The sequence below is a fragment of the Pundamilia nyererei genome, unplaced genomic scaffold, assembly GCF_000239375.1.
Source record: "Pundamilia nyererei isolate P.nyererei 1_Seehausen unplaced genomic scaffold, PunNye1.0 scaffold00084, whole genome shotgun sequence".
NCBI lineage: Eukaryota > Metazoa > Chordata > Actinopteri > Cichliformes > Cichlidae > Pundamilia > Pundamilia nyererei.
The window spans coordinates 1939649-1959172 of NW_005187485.1; the positions used below are offsets into that span (position 1 = coordinate 1939649).

At 39.4% G+C, this 19524-nt stretch overlaps 1 protein-coding gene across 1 annotated transcript; it reads right to left on the minus strand.

Annotated features, from left to right (window-relative positions):
- Nucleotides 1–1439: 1439 nt before the first annotated feature.
- On the minus strand, nt 1440–19117 carry dgat1b (diacylglycerol O-acyltransferase 1b). The gene is made up of 17 exons (XM_005738547.2): nt 18622–19117; nt 17435–17525; nt 15594–15634; nt 15150–15235; nt 10211–10263; nt 9601–9706; nt 6840–6968; nt 6517–6585; nt 6280–6383; nt 5916–5954; nt 5779–5820; nt 5227–5271; nt 4769–4881; nt 4311–4376; nt 3834–3921; nt 2959–3021; nt 1440–2492 (listed from the first exon to the last, which is right to left on the minus strand). Exons 1-17 carry the CDS (start codon nt 18861–18863, stop codon nt 2343–2345), a joined length of 1527 nt encoding a protein of 508 aa, XP_005738604.1. The 5' UTR covers nt 18864–19117; the 3' UTR covers nt 1440–2342.
- Between the last annotated feature and the right edge of the window lie 407 nt (nt 19118–19524).

The window sequence follows — 19524 nt, forward strand, 5'->3', positions numbered from 1 at the left end:
CACAATGACCAAGACTGTCCAAGCCGGGGCTCGAACCGGCAACCTTCCGATTACAAGACGAACTCCCAACTCGTGAGCCATGTGAGCCATTAGATATGCCTTCTAATTTGGTAAATGTTAAATTACTGTCTCCTAATCTAATTATTACAAACCTTCAAATTGTACACTAACAAGTGAAAGAGAAATTAGTCACCAACTCGGAGATTGTCTTTTCTCATAGACTTAAATATCTGCCTAGTCTACAGAAATCTAAGGAGATAAGGCAATACAGTTCCACAGTAAATTAGTACAGCTCTGAAACATCGTCTTCCAAAAGCTGCTTCAAGTTCAGATATTTGCAAAAATTTCCACCATTGTGGAAAGTTTAACAGCGAGAAGCTGAGTGAAAGTTATAATTTATCTTAAATGATCTACTTTAAGTTGGGCCTCTAAAATATACACTCACTTTGTTACACACAACCATTCAACTGAAGATGAATGCAAGTATGTATGAGTCAACACACAGCAGCACATTTAGGCTTGACATAGTTAAAACAACCTTAACAAAACTGAAAGCAGATGGGCTACAGCAGCAGCAGATCACACTAGGTATCACTCCAGTCAGCTAAAAATAGGAAACTGAGGCTGTAATTCAAGTCTGGATTTCTGATTTCCATGTGGATGGCAGTCAGAATTTGGGCTTTAACAATATGAAAGCATGGATCCCTCATATTTTGTATTAAAGGTTCAGGCTGCTGGTGGTGTAATGGCATGGGATAAATTTTCTCTGCACACTTTGGACGCCTTAGTACAAGGCAAGCACCATTTAAATACCACAGCCTACCTAAGCATTGTTGACTATACAACCAAATTATGAGAACAGTGCACACAGATACCGAAGGCCGCTTCTAGCAGGTAACGCACCCTTGACACAAAACTCCTGTCACCTCAGACTGTTTTTTAAAAATTACAATCAGTTCACTCATTTGGCCTCCAGTTACCAACAGAGCACCTCTGGATTGTGGAGGAACAGGAGATTCACATCATTGATGTGCAGCTGACAAATCTGTGTCAAAAATCTCTGAGCACCTTGTTGAGTATTTGCCACAAAGAATGAAAGCAGCTCTGAGTGCAAAAAGGAGTCCAAACCAATGCTATCAAGGCTTTTCGAGTGTAAACAGGATGTGCAAAAGAAATTTTTTACAAAGTTAAAATCTCAACTTCCCTTTCTAGCAATATATTTACATATGGCCGCACGGAGGAAAGAAAATACATGAAGGCTATGAGAACGCTGCACTTGTCTTCTTGTTTTCTGCATATTTCACTTTCAATACCAAAAATTGTCTATTTACTTTTAATCTTTTTTTTCACTTTTAAACTAAAATGAGAAAAACCATGTTCATGCCAAAATGGGAAAAAAAATCTAAATAACACACACTTCATAAGACTTAAATTAAAACTTTATTTTCAGACAAACTGTAGTTTGAATTATCATTAGACATTACTTGGCACTAGTCTGGTGTTTAATACAGCACATTCTGTAATTGTTTTTACCACATTAGTTGTTTTTGTTGTCATACAAAATTTTTAAAAAGTCAGTAAAAAAAAAAGTGGTGCCGCAACTGATACATGGCAGCTTCTCAGTTAAAAAACACCCCAAACATACACACACAGACTTTATAACCAATAACCACAATTTGAAAGAGAAAGTTACATTAATAAAATCCTAGAAGTATACATTCTTCTTATGATCCTCCCCTCACAGTAAAACCAGACAGTTTAAGGCCCCTTTGGTCAGAAAGTGAAAAATGATTGGATCATAGATCTCTTTCCTAACCAACAACAACCCTTTGAATCATGGTGTCATATTAGCATTTCATAGTGTTCAAGCACAGTGTCTCCACTGTGATTCACATGCTAAAGATAAGTAAACCCTTTATGGAAATAGAGTAAAGAAGACCCTGTGTCTGCTGTTCTCACAGTACCAATAACGACAAACTCACCATAAACATGAATCCCCAAACTAACCATCAGGTTTTTACAAGGCACTGAAATAAAAAAAATCCCCTGAGTATGATGCTGTATGCTACATCACCTTTCTCCTTATGTTACAGTAGTGTTTCAAGATGGACATTTAACTATTTCTGCTTTTTCCCCCACTGTATTCTCAGCTTTTCCAGCAGGAAGACACAAAAGTCAGTGTATCTAATGTAAACACACTACAACCACAACACAGTCGATGTGACCCGCTCATCCTGACATGTAGGAGTAGCGGACAATATGTGTTACCTGTGCTTTAGTCTAGTGGTATTTACACTTAAGTAAGAAAGATGTGTTGCAAGTTGTGTGAATATACATGTGTATTAGTCTCCCTCCTGTCTGTAGTGAATGACATAGTAGTCGTGGACGTACATGAGGACAGCAAACGGCTGACCGATAATGATGGAAATCCAAACTGCAGCGTTGCCGTAGTTACCACGCAGGAAACAGCCAACGAACCAGGCTAACGGAAGCTGGTGAGCGAATAAAACATCATTAAAAAAAGCCCACAAGGAGTAATCATGACATATCACTAATGACAGCCCTAATTAACCTAACTTTAATTTATTTAACTTCTTATTTCTTTTTGTTTGTAAATATTAAACCCAGAGAGACAGCCCATGATAGCCGATTATCATTGGTACATCAAACATCCCCCGCTACATTAATAAGGCTATTTATTAAGTTAATCATTTCGGGGTCAAACACTGACAACACCGCAAGATGTCCATCAACAGTTCAAAGAAATATCATAAAAACGTCTGTATTTTGACCCTCTGTATGACTTAGTTATATACAATGATGACATCTGGTCTCCATATAGCTTTGTTTTTCTTTTAGCATTTTTAAACACTGAGCAGGAATTCGCACCCATGTTACATTAAAAATTTCAGTACATGGCAGTTTGTGTCAACTGTAGCCGTATATTTATCGTCTTACCTGTGCCATCATGCCCATAAAAGCCCATAACCTGAACATCCTGAGGGGAACACTCACTAAGTACTGGCAGATAGGGAAACACACAGGGAAAGAAATCAGATCAGAATCATCAATATTCAGCTATAATTTCTAGAAATATGCTTGACAACTTGCACCACACTGATAAAGAGGTACAACACTGTGTACATTGTATTTCATCCAGGTCAACGTGCGGCCATGTAAGAAAGAATGTTTTTCACAGCACTGTATGCAATCCTGTGAAAAACAAAACACACCCGATGATTCATAACTTGCAGCAGATAATTTCTGTATGACTTTATCAGTCATGGAGGCATTTTGAGCCACACTTATTTACAACATCGTTTCAGTTCATTGAGGTCTGGACTTTGACACCTTCATTCATTTCTTTTTCAGCCATTCTGTTGTAGATTTGCTGCTGTGCTTGGGACCATTGTCCTGTTGCATGACCCAGACACTGGTCACGGTCAGGCCACTGAATGCAAGCGCTCATGTCCTGTGGCTGCAAAACAAGCCCAAATCATCACCCCTCCACCACTGTGCTTTACATTTAGTATGAAGAGTTTGTGCTGATATGCTGTGTTCTTGTTCTGGTCACTTTGGTCTCATCTGTCTAAACAACATTGTTCCAAAAGTTTTGTGGTCTGAACCACAAAACTTCTGTAATGTCCTGAACATCAGTAAATGCTCCGGATGAGCGAAGAGGAAAAATTTCTGCTCTCATAGAGGTGCTAACACTTCTTTACTAGTTAACCAATCAGTGCATTTGATTAGCAGCACCTGGTTGCTACTTTTTTTCCCTTTTTGAATGACAGTGAAAGCTCAGCAGAAAAAGCAGTTTTGGTCTTTATTCTTACCTCATGGAAAAAAGCTGACAAGAAGAAGACAGCTGATTGGCTGAACATTTTGCTGAATCCTCTCCTCAGAAGCGGCTTGTAAAAGTGGCTGCAAGACACAGAAGAACAGATATAAAAATGTGTGAATACCTACATTCAAATCAGAGAGATTATTCTGAGAACAAATTATATTTTTTCAGTAAACTAGAATTTGTTTACCATGTGTACTACAGTAGACCTGCTGTAATTCTGTCTCTCTAAGAGCAAATACACTTTAGAAAGCACCGCGTTCACTTCATCTTGTTTAATAGAAATGTATTTGCTGTATTTACCACCACTGCTTATTCAATTACAGCCAGATGAATCCACTTCCTAAATACATCAGTGTGCCTTGTTAAGCGCATCCCGCTGCATCAAATTCACCGCCGTCTCCTGTGCCGAGTCCTATAATTTAATTCCTCCCTTCTAATGTCCTACTGTGTGAATAATTCACTTTACCGCAGACACCACTTGTGCACTGGGATGTTCCAGTTCTGCCAGAAATATGTCACCGACTCCGAATTCCTATAAAAAAAAAAATAATAATAATAAAAAGCCATCAAACAGTGTGCTGGATTACAGCCTCTAAATAATGAATTTAAAGCAGCTTGATTAATATTGATAGACATAAGGAAATCTGTTTTCATGAGAAAGGAGGAAATAAAAGCAATTATTCCACAGTCCACTGACTGACACCTATTTACAAATATTAGAAATACACAAACTGATTCACAAGTTTACTGCTTTGATTATACAAATGGCATTGATATAAACCAAATACATTCATGAGAATGCACATAAATCCGCTCTCTTATGCACACATGCAGTTATTAGCGCATGGAGCTACTCTGAAAAAGTGTTTGAGCACAGTCCACCACACCTCATAAAAATCACAAACAACACAGACAAAAACTTACCACCAGTCTTTGTAAAACTGTCTGTCACCAAAGCGCAGCAGCTCAGCTGTGAAGTTCAAAGATGAGTGGAAGAACCAATAGAAAAACATCAGCCAAAGCAAGTGATTAGGAACCTGGAAAGACAAGTTCAAGTCTCGTGAACAAGAACAACACATGACCCTCACCCAACATGCTGCTGCATGCTCAGTATACGCAGTAACTGTTTACAGCTTAAATATAAATTGGCACATGCGTGCACACTACATGCATGTATTTGCTTTAATGATGACTGAGAAGTTGCACTACAGTTGTGGCATGATCTCTGGTCATAAATAAACTGTAGCTTTATACTGCAAGTCCAAAACACTGACAAGTACAAGAACTGGAAATTAACAGTTCTGATCTCTTGCTTCACATTTTTATCAAAACTGGAGCTCTGTTTTGATGTCACGGTGCTTAATGTTATAGTGTTTACGCACAGCCAGTCGCAGGAGTCTCTCAGTCATCCTGGACAGATCCATGTCCTACAGGAGAGAAAACACGAGAAAAGAGGCGTGAATTGACAAACACACAGTAAAGGTCGTTACACACCAAGCACATTCCTAAAAAGTGAGAAGAAATTCATGCATTTTTAAATCCGAACTTGTTGCATAACTTCAATTTCATGCAATTATCACGAGAATGCAGCAGCAAGGAGGATTTCCTCCACTGAGCCGACTGATCTGGAACGTTGTCTGAGGTAAAAATAATAATATATTATAGTTTACTATTTACATGTTTTTGTAAATTCAACACTTGTGGGAGCTTTGAGCCTAGAGCGCACTTGTTGCCAAATGCTGTGGTCTGATTGGTCAGATCTGAGCGGAAAATTGAGCTTGGTTGCAAATAAGGTTGAAAATTTGCAAAATTATGCAGCTGGTGTGAACGTTACAGAATTTATTTTTAAGGCACAAAATACTTGAACAGATTTTACACATCTGGTTTAAAACCACTTCACACTTGTAGCGTCTGTCTCATTTTGCCTGACTTACCTCTAGTGGTTTCATTGAGCTCTGAATGATGGGAATCATCCACTGACAGAAAGAGAAAAAAATACTCAAGCTACTTTAAGACATGAGCTGCAATGTACACATTTTAAACGGTGATGTTTAGGTTTATCCGACTGTACCTGCTGAGTGAGTCCAACTAACAGCTGGGTGAAAAAAAGCTGAGGAGAAAGGCACAAATTGATAGAGTGACATTATTTCAGTGATATAAATGGCCTTTTTTCAGTTCCACTCTTAAAGGATGCACCTGTTTGTGTGACATGTTGGGATTGTGCCCTGTGTTGTTGATCAAACTTGTACATACACCGCATCGTATCCATAACCCAATATTTCTGCAGAAATATGCCACCTTTATACTGTGATCTAGCACTTAAGCACTTTTAGGTGATACTTCTAATCGTCTGAGTGTGTGTCTGTGCTTACTTTGAACACACAGCTACATTAAAGGTGTTTAATGGGTGATGCTGACATGAGATATTTCCTCACCATCTCAAAGAGTCTCCTTAGCAGGAAGCTCATGCGAATGTTTGGAGAGCGGGGGAAGTTGAGCTCATAGCACAGAGTTGGCGCAAAGATGAAGTAGTACATGTCTACAGAGGTGGAGAGAAAGTCAGTGTGTTAACCAGAACATGTGACACAGTAAAACAGAAACAGTGGTGCATCACAGAAACACAATCAACTCACATCCCAGCAAACAGTAATGATAAAAAAAGCTCTGAGTACCTCGGAGGGTGAGGTTGCCAGGATAGCACACTTTGCGTTCACTTTCATAGAAACGCTGTTCTGACGGGCCTGTACCAGACATAAATAAAATTTACACCATTCATGTAAGTTTCATCAGAAAGCTGTGATGTCAACTATCTGCCAGTAGATGTCACCATAACAGCACGAGCGATATACTGAAACCTCTTTCTGGGTAGAAACTAAATCACATTAAAAGCCATTTCGAGTATAAAAACAAAATGATAATGTATATTGCTTACTTTCTTATGATGTCAGTGAGTGTAAAATATAAATCTAAATAAGCATGCGTATGTGTGACTTACAAGACAGTGACCTGGACAGTTTCTTTGCCTTCATAGTGCTCAGCTCTCTGCACCACAAGTTGACATCCTTATAGGAGTACAGTTTAAGTAAGATAATGGTGTAAGTACCAAGTACGAATAAACCACCAACTGTCATGGGGAGAGGGAGAAAAAGAGGTAAGGATTAGCACTGTGGATAAACTAATGCAGAAACATGTAATTAGCTCATATGTGATCTAAGAAGAAGATGAGGAGGAAGATATGAGGGGATGCTAACAGTAAGGAAAAATTAGCGAAGAAGAATGGATGAGGACATAAAAACTAAGAGAACAATGCGAGGAAAAAAAATTATGGGATGTACGTTAGAAGCAGAGCCAGGGACAGGATGGAAAACAGAGCAGAGAGGTAGGAGAGTGAAAAAGGAAAGGAGACAGACAATGAGAGGCTGTCATTTGATCTGGAACAAACAGCTGAATAAATCATCTCAACACAAAGTATAAAAGCAGTCTAACTATGCCAAGGACATTATTACATAGTCACCATGTTGTTGTTGTTTTTTTGAGAGAATGTGCACTCAGAAACCCGTGCCAAAGTTTGTGCTAATTGGCCAATGAGGAAAAGCTGATTTGAAAGGAGATCAATAAACATATTTAGTAAATTGCAAGCGCACGCTTACACCAGCTTGCCTACCAGGGCTTTATCAATAGTCACCATATGCTTGATAGAAAGGGATCAAGCCGGACAGAGAACAAACACGCACACGTATATGTGCACAAACACTCAGAAACGCACAAACAAAAACTGCCTGTTGTGCCAGCAGGGTGAGGAGGAGGTCAGCACACCTGGCAGCAAACCATACCAGATCTTATCCATTAACCATCTGTCTCTCTGGCTCAGTGTGGCTCCTAAACTGCTAGATTTTCTTCAAGACAGTGACTCAAGAGATAGGAATCGTAAAAAAATAATAATAATAATAAGCACACAGAGGCGAGCCTGAGTGGGGAAAAACATGCCAAAACCAGCCCCCTCTCAGATGTGGTGTCGCCTAACGCTGTACTACACTATGCAAAGAAAGCTTTGACAGCTTTATGCATGCAGTTTCTGAGTCGTCGTTTGATAAGCTGAGTAAGAGCGTGCTTTAGAATATTAGAGGGTGGTTTACACCTGCTTATAAAAATACACAATGTATGTGGCACTGCACTTTACACCATCTATGTGGACGTCTGAATATCTGTGTGATTTTAATTTTTCAGTTTTTCAAATTCGCACTGTTATCAGAAACACTGCTGTAAGGACACTCAAACCCAGGTGCACACACTTAAAGCCATGATGCATTAAAGGACCAATCCAAAGCTTTGGAAATAATGAAATGATGTCAGCAGATAACAGTAAAGTTTAGTAGTATGTTACCAAATTTGATTGAATATCTATAAATGTGTTCTTTTTCTCCGTCTGTCACACAGACACACAAAATTAGCTGTGTTTTGTAACAGGACGTTGCATTTACATGATAATTGACAATGTGACTATGAAAACATCCCTAATATATGCCCCCAAAACCTAATATCAGTACGCACACATATTCGTACATACACACACCTGCCCTCTGTCAATTGTCCTTCCTGTGCGAACAGCAGTGCAGAGAAAACAGACAGACAGATGGACCGACTCCTTTACTTCTACACCTCCCAGTGAGAGAACAGATGAGATGAGGGAGGAGAAGAGGAGAGAAAAAAATAACCCAAAAGGGGAAACAATGACTTTCTGGGATAAAATAAACCAGCCTTACATAGGAAACTCCCAACATGGATGTCCTTTGATTGATTTAAAGTCAGAGGTGTGCTTACTAAAGCTTGAAGAGTAAAGGACTGGTGCTGTGCCAAAACAACTGAACTAAATACATTTATCAAGTCCATGACATAAAACACTCCTACCGTGGAACATTTGTGGATTAAGTGACAAATGTGACCTTGTCGGTGAAATATTTGTCAAGTTCGTTACGTGTTCCAGCTAAAACTCTACACCCCGGTACAGGCTAAGATTTTACCGTAGTATAAGCCAGTCAGTCGGCGGAAACAGTGAAATTTGGATAACCACCACCACCATCAAGAAATTTGCGATGACACAGCAAATTATTGTCATCAAGCAATAACATTTCAGTAGATGCAATAATCTATTGTTTTTATACAGAGTAATGCACATTAATGTGATTGTTTCATGGTAAAAGAAAAAAAAAAGGTGCTTAAAGAGTATTTCTCATTAAATTTATGAGGACTTCTGTCTACTTGTCTTTCCTGTAAAAATACGGCGTGCTGTATTCCCAGTTCATCATGGGTCAATCATGTTGCGTGTATGATGAAGACAGAAGGTAGTGAACCTTGAATAACCCTGCACAGCAAGCCACACCCCTTTCCATTCCTTTCCTATCCTTTCTTCTCCTTTCCTCCCCTCTCCTCTCCTCAGAGCCAGCTGGAAACAATCCAGTCATGACCAACTGGTCCATTACCACTAACCGACTCCAATTATGACTCTGTATCAGAGATGCCTTTTACTGCACTGCCGAACTGGCTGCGTGTTTCTGTGAAGGGCAAGGAAGTGGATGTTCTCTTAATCTTTATTACCCTTAAATTATTTTCTACATTGTAAACTACGAGTGAACGGATAATGTTTTGGCTGCATAAGAGATGAGACCATTTTAGTAAATTATTTGTCGCAGTAATGTACAGTTGTTAGGAACAAGATTGCAGGGAGGACAGTTGAATAATAGGGAAACACATTTTACCTGAGGTCATGGAGGGAACCAATAGGACCACTGCTGCAGGGAACGTTAGCAGAACGGCCATGTTAATGAAATGGACCAGAAATCCCACAAGTTCGCTGAATGAACCCTGTGTCCAAAAAACAAACAAACATAGGAACAGCAGGAGTTTTTTTATCTTAACAGTGTATCCATTTCTACAAAACTGCCTCCGTTTTGGTCGCATGCTTTTAGCCTTGGGTATTTACTGGTGACCTAATTCTAAAACACTGCCAATTATTACAGAAACTAAATGTTTTAACCATTTTTTACTTCTCACCCCACCACAGATCACATTTTAAGTTATTCTGGCCTAGTTAAGTTAAAAAAACAACAAAAAACTGTTCCAATTTGTGCCAAACAGGCAGAGCATAACTGAATGTGGCCCAAATGTAGATGGTGAAACTAATTTCTCATTTTACCATTTCACATTTGCAGATGCAACTGGGGAGGGTCAGCTCCACAGTCAGCTTTAGAGAACAGTTTTAGGAAAATAATCCCACCCGAGACTTGGGGAAAGTGCTCTGAATTCAGCAGTCCGGTTAAAATTCACACTGCTCTCACGTTTTAGTGCAAGCAGGGTTTCTCTCCTCACCTTCGACAGCTGCCTTTCGGTATAGAGAGCCACCAGAATGAACACATTGGACACTGTCGGACAAAATGAACCATGTCAGTGCTGATGCTCAGTGATCATTTTTTCAGCCTGTATTTACACTAGGGAGCTCATGAACTGAAGACATTTTGGCTCCGAAAACACTGGTATTCAGCAGAACTCCATCATTTTAGTCAGTGACTTCTACGTTTTAAAAGCAGTGCTGAGAGAATATACCAATTTCATGTTTTGACTGAAAATTTCCTGAAACCTGAGCAACATGGTCTCTCACACACAGACACACACAGACACACACAGACTTTCACATGATTAAATAGCAACACCTGATGAAAGAAATGAAGCGGCAATAATAGAGCATATGTGTTTCACAGCATATACCAACTGCTAGACAGCTGAGTGACTAGACCAGTCGATGTGTGTGTAAAAGCTCTCTCTCACTCACACACACACACACACACACACACACACACACACACACAATCACATCATTTTTTATTCTTTATCTTTTGTTTCCTGCACAGTATATCCATCTCCATATTCAGTGTCTGCTGCTCTTTTGACAACTTGTATGATGTGGAGGTTATCAAATAAATGAGTGTACTTTAAACTGTTTACTTGAATATGTAAGATCAAAAAGGCCATGGAGCAAATGACTGTGACAGAAAAATCCCAAGTGAATCAATCAAGTAACATAATCAAGAAGATTCTTTAGTGAAGCTTTAAAAAATAAAATAAAATAAAAAAGAAGATATTCTACAGTATGATTTCATATCAACACTTCAGAAAGACAGGTCTAATTTTGGGATGTATGGTACTGTGCAAAAGTCTTGAGCAACTCCTCATTTCTTTTTTACTTTGCTTCCAAGGAACTAGACTTCTTGTAATTTTTAAAGTGGTGTTGAGCAATAGTTCTCAAGGCTTTCTGAGAGTCTTTGAAAGTTTTCCTTTGGATACTGTCTGCTTTTTCACTCCTTTTCAGTCCATCAGAGGAAGGTTATTCTTTTTTTGTTTATACCGTAAAAAAGCACCTAACTCAAGGGCTAAACCAGTGTTGTTTCAACATAGAAAAATTAGAAAAATTATATCTTTAGGCCTTTTATTACTTGCAGCCTCTCACAAAAATCACACCATTTGTTCCAATTTTATTAGGTGAAACTATGCAAAATTACAAGGATAACATGGTTTAACAGGCATAACATAATATTTTTGCAGCAACGAGGTGATTCCCAAAGAGCTACCAACCAAAACCTTGGATGATATACAGTGTTTCATATCACTTACATCAGATGAAAATCTACTTCTGTCTCTGCATCTACCTGTATCAATATCTGTTTCAGTATCTAAAAGTTATGTTAAGAAATGGGGAAAAAAATAAAACATCCAGCAAAGACTTGACAGAGGACCTGCGAGGTACATCTGGACCTTCAGATAATCCATCTGTTTGTTGAAGCCTCAGAAATGGTTTCAGTGGGAGGGTGACCATCAAGAAGACATTTTTAGGGAGGGAAACGGGGAGAAATGGCTGAGGTATGACAAATTACACAAGAACTGGACTGAAAATTGGTGACAATGGGGTTTATGGAGCGATGAGTCCAAATGTAAATTTTCTGGTTCAAATTGTTGTCAGTATGTACAGATCAGGACCAAGGTACATCACTGACTGTCTATAGCAGGGGTAGGCAACTCCAGGCCTCGAGTGCCGGTGTCCTGCAGGTTTTAGATCGCACCCTGGGTTAACACACCTGAATCAAATCATTACCAGGCCTCTGGAGAACTTGGAGTCATTTAGCCCTTTAAATCAGCTGTGATGGATCATGGACACATCTAAAACGTCCAGGACACCGGAACTCGAGGCCTGGAGTTGCCTACCCCTGGTCTATAGTCATAATACAGAGGAGGCTCTGTCATGGTTTGGGGCTGCATTTCAGCCAGTGGTGGAGACAATGATCCAAAACACAAAATGAAACAATATCAATCATGGACTGGCCTCCTCAGAGCTCAGACCTCAACATTACTGAAGCAGTGTGGGATCATCTTGACAGAAAACTGAATAAAGGGCAGCCAACATCCACAGACGAGCTCTGAATGGACTTCAACAAATCTGGAGAACTATTCCTGAAGACTACTTAAAGAAATGACAAGAAATCTTGTCTAAGAGAGTTCAGGCAGTGATGAAGATCACGTTGGTCATGCTAAAATATTGACTTTCAAGCTTGTTAGAATTGTATAAGCTCTGTTTTTGGGGGGGGTTCATCATGTGATCATCAACAGTGTCACCCTTGATAACTGCCATTACGAATCAATTTCTTTAGTCATTCAGTCACATGGTTGTTTTCGAGTTCATGGTATACACGGCACATCAAAGACAGGAAGGAGGAAATGCGCTGCAGGCACAGCAGAGTCTATACAGTAAGATTACTGTGCACAAACGAAAGCAATTAATCAGCCTGTAGGCATCACTTCATCAGACCTCACAATACACTCCCATTATACTCATCTTTAAATGCACCTATAGGAAGGAAAAAGAAAAGTATGGAGTCAGGAAACCTGTCTTCTAACTAGGCTGCGTTTAACATGAGGACAACTCACGCTTTCAGCAAATATGCAAAGGAGAGTGTCGCAAAGGATAACACAGCAAATTTTACAAAGTACTGTGAGTGTATCAAGATCATTGGTGCTAAATTATAAAAAAGTTAAACAATTTAATACATTTAAATAAGGATCTTTATTGCTAGGACAGTTTTCTTTGACAATTTTATTATTGCCATCGTTGTCGTTGTATAATAATAAGAACAATTCACAGAATAAGAGACTTTTAAATGCAAAGAAGAGAAACCAGACAAAAGAACATCTGAGAAGAGCCCAAATCTTATTCCCTACTGCTTTTTCTTTTGCAAAGCATCTGTTGAGCCTCTTTGCCAAATACCAACTACTGTATTGTGCCCCAACTGCATGAAACTGGAACAAACAACTCAATTTAGCACCTGTTAGACACACAAACCTTTTATCTGGTGCCTTCAGGTATATATTGTAGAAGCAATGCACTTACTACAGCAAAGTAAAATAACATTTATCACTCACAATAGAGTTTTCTTAATGTCTAACTTTCTTTCCAAAGTTTGCCCATTTTGCTGGTAGGCTTCATGAAGTGTAGACTGTGTTTGTGTGTGTGGGAGTGTGCGTAAGTTACTGCAGTGACTCTCTGAATGCCCTCGGGGGATAGGCTGCTTTACAGTCCATGCCACTGTAAACAGACTCCCATCCTCACCTGCCTCTTACCTATTGTCTGTGCAGTCATTTGCCTTAACTCCATCCATTTCTCTCCTCCTCCCTCCCTTTCCCTTCTCCGGTCCCGAGTTGATGCAGCACTTTACTCCACCACTCTCCTGCTCTTTCTACCCCGTCTCTCTCTGCCTGTTCTTGTCCTGTTTTCCAACCATCTATACAAATTTACTTACTTAACTTGGCTTCCATTAAATCCTTCCTCCTTACTTCTCTTCTTCATCCCTCTCTCTTACTCCCTCCTCCTCTCTGCAGGAGAACACCAGTATGCAGTATATAGGGCAGGTGAGTGTCCCTCTAGAGACACTGAAAGCTGCACTACTGCAGACCTTCACTGCAATATACTATAAAAGTAAGTACTCGGAAAACAAAAAAACTGCATGTGTTCGTCTTATAGCAGGGTAGGCCTTAAAGGAAGTGGCTCTATAATCAGTTTTAAATGTTTTTTCCACCTAATTTTCTGAAACGTTCTTGCTAGGTCGTTCGCAAATCGCAACGAATTACTGAAACATAAAAGAAAATACAGTACATAAGGCAAAAACAGAGTCTGTATAATTCTAACAAGCTTGAAAGTCAATATTTTGTTTATTCTTTATCATTTTTATTCCTCTCTTAAACAAGAGTCCTTTCAATTTCTTTAAGCAGTCATTCAGGAATAGTTCTCCAGGCTTCTTGAGGACATTCAAAGCTCTTGAACGTTAGCTGCCTTTTGTTTTAAAATTGTTCCGTTGTGTGTTTGACTGCTCTGGCAGTGGGTTTGGAATCATTCTCATGGTGAAAACAATGAAGCTGTTGCCAATCAGACACTTTCACGATGGTACTGCATGGTGGATGATAATCTGGTGGTACGGTACTCTTCTGTATACAGAAATCCATCAAGATCCCCAACACCACTGACTGAATTCAGCCCCAAACAATCACAGAGCCTCTACTGTGTTTTACAGATGGCTGCAGACACTCGCTGTTGTACCTCTCTCCTTACCTTCTCCACACATAGTGATAATAATTTAAGCCAATCCATTAGTTCGTTGCCACTGATTTTCTATCCAGTTCTTGTGCAATGTGGCGTGCCACAGCCTTGTCTCCCAGTTTCTCCTCCTTATGACTGACTTCTTGGCAGACACCCTTCCCGTGAGACCTTTTCTAATAAGCAGTAGATCAATAAACTTAAGGTCCAGATGGGTCTATCAGTTTCTGTTTTTGTCCTATAGCTTAAGGGCAAGACTTTCAAACATTGTTCATTTACTGTAGGTAACTTTTTTTGCATGACCTGACATTTACACTTACATATCACACTTTTGTCCCCCACTTGTTTTGGTGATAGGATGTTAGCAAGTTTCTAAGGATTTTATTTTAAAACTGGTTCTTTGCTAAATTAAAACTTTCCCCAGAACATGTTCAGGTACAAGGAGTGGACTGAAAATGAGTGAAAAAAGTCACCAACCTTCATACAACCTGGAATACTACTGCTTAAGATCACTTAAAATTGGTCATCCTGGTCTTGGTTATACAAGCATTTCGTGCACGTTTTGTAGCTAAGATTTTTATGTTTTTTTAAACCCAGAAATAATATAATCAGTGTAAAATAATATTGAATCATTTCCATTATTTTGAAGTGTTACACAGAAAATATACCTACCAATCACTAGGCAAGCTGCTGGCCAGCTGTAGGGATCATTCAGAAACAAAGAAACCACCTGAACAGGATCGACCAAAACACCGTACCTAAAAAAACAAAACAAAGAACGATGGCCAAAAGAAAAGCCAGGATCCAAATTAAGACAGGTGTGTTTTTACAGATCTGAGCTTCAATGTAAGTAACGTTGCGTCAGTTGTAATATTTTACAACTGATGCAGCGCTGGCTCAGTTTTCTGCTTCATATATAATATTTTCCACAGCGGTTATTTTAACTTCTAAGAGGAAAAAAACCCCACAAGTGTAACAAATGACATTATGACGAGATGACTTACATGAACCTCATGTCACATTTAAAACACCACCCTCATTAATGTTAAGAATGGCACATTGGGTAAAAGTAGTCCATGAAGCCTTTTGAAATAATAGCTAATTAAACATCCTCACCGTAAGAGGTTTTCTAAGAAGAGGCGCGCGTTGCTCAGTACCTGTAACAAAAAGACAGACAATGACAAATATTTCTTGCACAACAATCCTCCTTACACTGTTCTCCACATGTACATTTATTTCATGGTTCTCATTTTAAAGCCTTCAGCTTTAATTGAATTGCCTCATCGTTCTGTATCACTCTCTCCTCCATGGTCATCTCCTTCTCTTGCTCCCCTCTTTTGCACTCCTTGCTGTATCCTGTCCGTTTGCTCTCCTCAGCTAAATGGATTGTAATATCTTATTACCAAACACAAAATCTCTGGGTCTGTCAGAATGAAGGAAAAACCTCCTATAATGAACACAATGATTTGTTGGATTAGCGGGGTTCACCACCTGAATCTCCTCGTTTCCTGCTATAATTGGCCCATTCTCCCAAGCACGGGCGAGAAAGAACTGCAAAATGTGCTAAGCTTGACACTAACAGGTCAGTTATTTTATGGTGGATGTACACTATTCGACATCTCTGGAAAATACACATTAGCTAGTTAGCTCATCTGTTCACACTTCATCACAATGCAGTTAGCGTTGCAACGCAAAATAACAAATGTGACCTTCATCTTGTGAACAGTTTCAATGAAGAACTGTTTGAGGTTTCACTAAAAATCTGACCAATACTCTTGGAGAAGCAGCCATTCTTGTGAATGGGGAATAGATGAACAACAGATTCCTGACTATGGCTAGAGCTCATAGGGTTTTTTTTCTTGATGAGTGAAAAATTATCTGCCTGAACTATTTAACTTGAACAAAATGCTTTAGAGTCTTGTGTGTCTGTGTGTGTGTCTGTGGTAAAGCTGCTGAGCCCCGCCTGAGAGGAAACTCTGCACAAAGAGGAAATGAGTGGACAGAAGCAGCACAACAGTAATGACAGCAAAACGTGACTCTGCATATTTTTTTCCTCTTCACTTGGATGAAATGCAGTGAAAACTCTGCATTTTATCAGGATGAATGTTGGCTGAAACGCTGGTGACATTTTTATACAATCACCATTAGTACAAACAAGGGTCAGCAGAAGTGCCCATATATCAGAAGATAAGTTAATCAGGGTCTTAATCCGGACAATCGTTTTGTTTACTATTTAATGCAATATTGAATTATCTCAGTGTATTAGTCTATGACAGTGGATGGTCTGTATCATAAAAGTCCATTACTATCTATACTAATTGCTAAACTGATATTAAGTCATATGCAATAAAATAAGATTTATCTTACTGAAAAAAATCAATAATCAAAAAGTCTAATTACAGGAAGTGTGGTTAGACAGATTGTTCTACTAATAGCTTGGAGGTGTCCACCTGACAGGCCTGTACTGCGAAGCAGGATATCATTGTATACAGGTCAGTTGGGGGCTAACACTGGGTTTTTGTATTATGAAGGTGGTTCCCATCTTACTGGGGTACATCACCGTGGTAACTTATGCTGCAACACTAACACCATCAGGGCTGCAGCTGAAAGCAAGCTGATAACCAGTTTTCTTTCGACTGCTTATCCTGACTTCCATTTACTTCCATGTACATTGTAATCATAAAAATCATAATTTCATACAATACATCTGTCAAAAACACAAAAACTGACAATTACACCCACACTAAGAGCTGCTGGAATTAAAATTAAAGAAGAAACATGAGTGGGAAATAGAGATGGCTTTATGTCACTGGATACATGTTGGCCATGTTTGGAAATTCATTGAAATATCAACAAAAATATCATCTTATGTGCTCAAACAACAAAACAAGATTGTCAAATGCTTTTTTTTTTAGGATTTTCATGGGAACACATGTTTCTTTTTGTCTGTGTCTTACCAGCATTACCACGCACCAGTTGAGGACTCCTCTGTAGTTTTTATAACCACTGGCTGAACTCAGCAGGGACTCCTGTGTCTTGTGACAGTTACTGAAATAAATCAGATGGATACAGTAAATGAGTGAGACAATTAAAAATGAATGTATTTATGTTGCATTGATTTTCATTCGAACTCTAGCTGCAACAATAGGACAAAGTTAAATATACAGTGAGATGCGCTAGGAGCTCTGTGAAGGTTTTTATAGTCCTGCAACAAACATGTCCTGTGTAAAACTAAGTGAAACCCAATCAACAGCTTGTAGAACCACCTTTAGAAACAAGAGCTTTAAGTAATCACTTCCTGTCTGTTTTTTATTATTATCTCACATCACTGTGGGGAAAATTTGTCCCACTCTTCTTTACAGCACTGCTTCAATTGCTTGAGGTTTGTAGACATTCATATGTGCACAGATCTCTTTTACCGATGGCTGTAGACACTCACTGTTGTGCATCTCTCCTGACCTCCTCTGTACATACTGGTGATAATTTGAATTTCAAATTTGGATTCATCACTTAATTGAAACTGTTGCCACTGATTTTCAATGGAGTTCTTGTGTAGTTTGGCATTCCTCAGACTTTTATCCTCCCTGTTTCCCTATATTAAAAACTGCTTTTTGACTACACCCTTCCACCCAGGCCATTTCTGATGAGGCTTCAGCAATCAGCAATATAAACGAATATGCGAAACTTTTGCAAACCAAACAGTGTTATATCGGCTGTTTGTGTTACATAACTGGTCTGAGAAGATTAAGTTAATTCACGCCTATTCATAGGGTTCCCCTTTACACAGCCTCCCACGAAACAACCCACATTGTGCATTTTATTTATTAGAGACACATATACCCGATCTTAAAGTTCCTGGAACTCGGCCCAGCAGCACTAAAGAAGAGCGGGAGTGTAAGTATGAATGAATGAGTGACAACTGTGGAAAAATAAACAGGCTCTGGTCCAGATCGTCCCCCCACGACCCTGAACCAAGTCGTTACCGACAATGAATAACAAGGACACGTATCTAGCATTAAGAAACGCTAGATACAACATTAGCCGTTAGCTACGGGCAGCATGTTGTCATATCTTTCCTGAAGGAAAAACAAAAAACTCTTCCCACTTTCCTCAAACTGGGCAACACTTCAGTAAGTCAGCTCACCTCAACATGTCACTTATATCATTCCTGCGTTTCTTCTTATCGTTCTTCGTTTTATTCCGGCTTATTTCCAGTGAATGGTCATGTTTGTTATGTTCATTTTCAAAGCTAATGTCTGCGGCCACCAAGCTCTGACGATCCCCTTCAAACCTCCTGTTCATCGGCTGGAGAGTCGCAGCTCTCGCCACTGCGAGAGTCGCTCTTCTCCTGTGGGTTAATGCTTCGGCTGGCTTGTAGTCACCCATGATGACAGAGAGACAGCGATGGTATAGAAAAACCAAGTAATAACTCACAGAAGTCCACTTCAACCGTTCACTGCGGATAATAGCATGCTTGTAGCAACGGTGACACCCAGGCGTAGTAGTACAGAGAAGGGGAAGTAAAAGGGTTGCAAAACAATCCGCCCAAAGCTCAGATTTCAGTACAGTTCACACACACACACACAGAGGTAGGAGTGTATTCATAACGCTGATGGTGAAAGCACTGTAACTTGTTTGACTGTTGCACACTGTGTGGCAGGTGAGTCAGAGTCTACTCTGAGGGCTTAGGCGGTTCATGGAAGAGGCGTAATGAGCTATTATCCGGGTCCCAAACAGCATGTAAGCATGTTAGAGACAACACAGCGCAGAAATGCGGGGTTTGAGCAATAATAAAGACATGTGATGCATACTAAACGCCAGCAAGACGGAAGACCAGCAGAATAACAAGTTGACAAAATAGTCCATCAGTTCTTTCCCATTCACCACTCTCGAGGCTTTATTATTAGAAGATGTTAATTAGAGGATCAGTGTAATTTTCTTGTAGTTCATGTTGGGCAATTAAAAGTTGAGTTCCAAAATAATTAAGTATCAGCTGAAGATGTAAATGAACTTTTATTGCAAGTTTAAGTGCCAAACACGCGGCTGG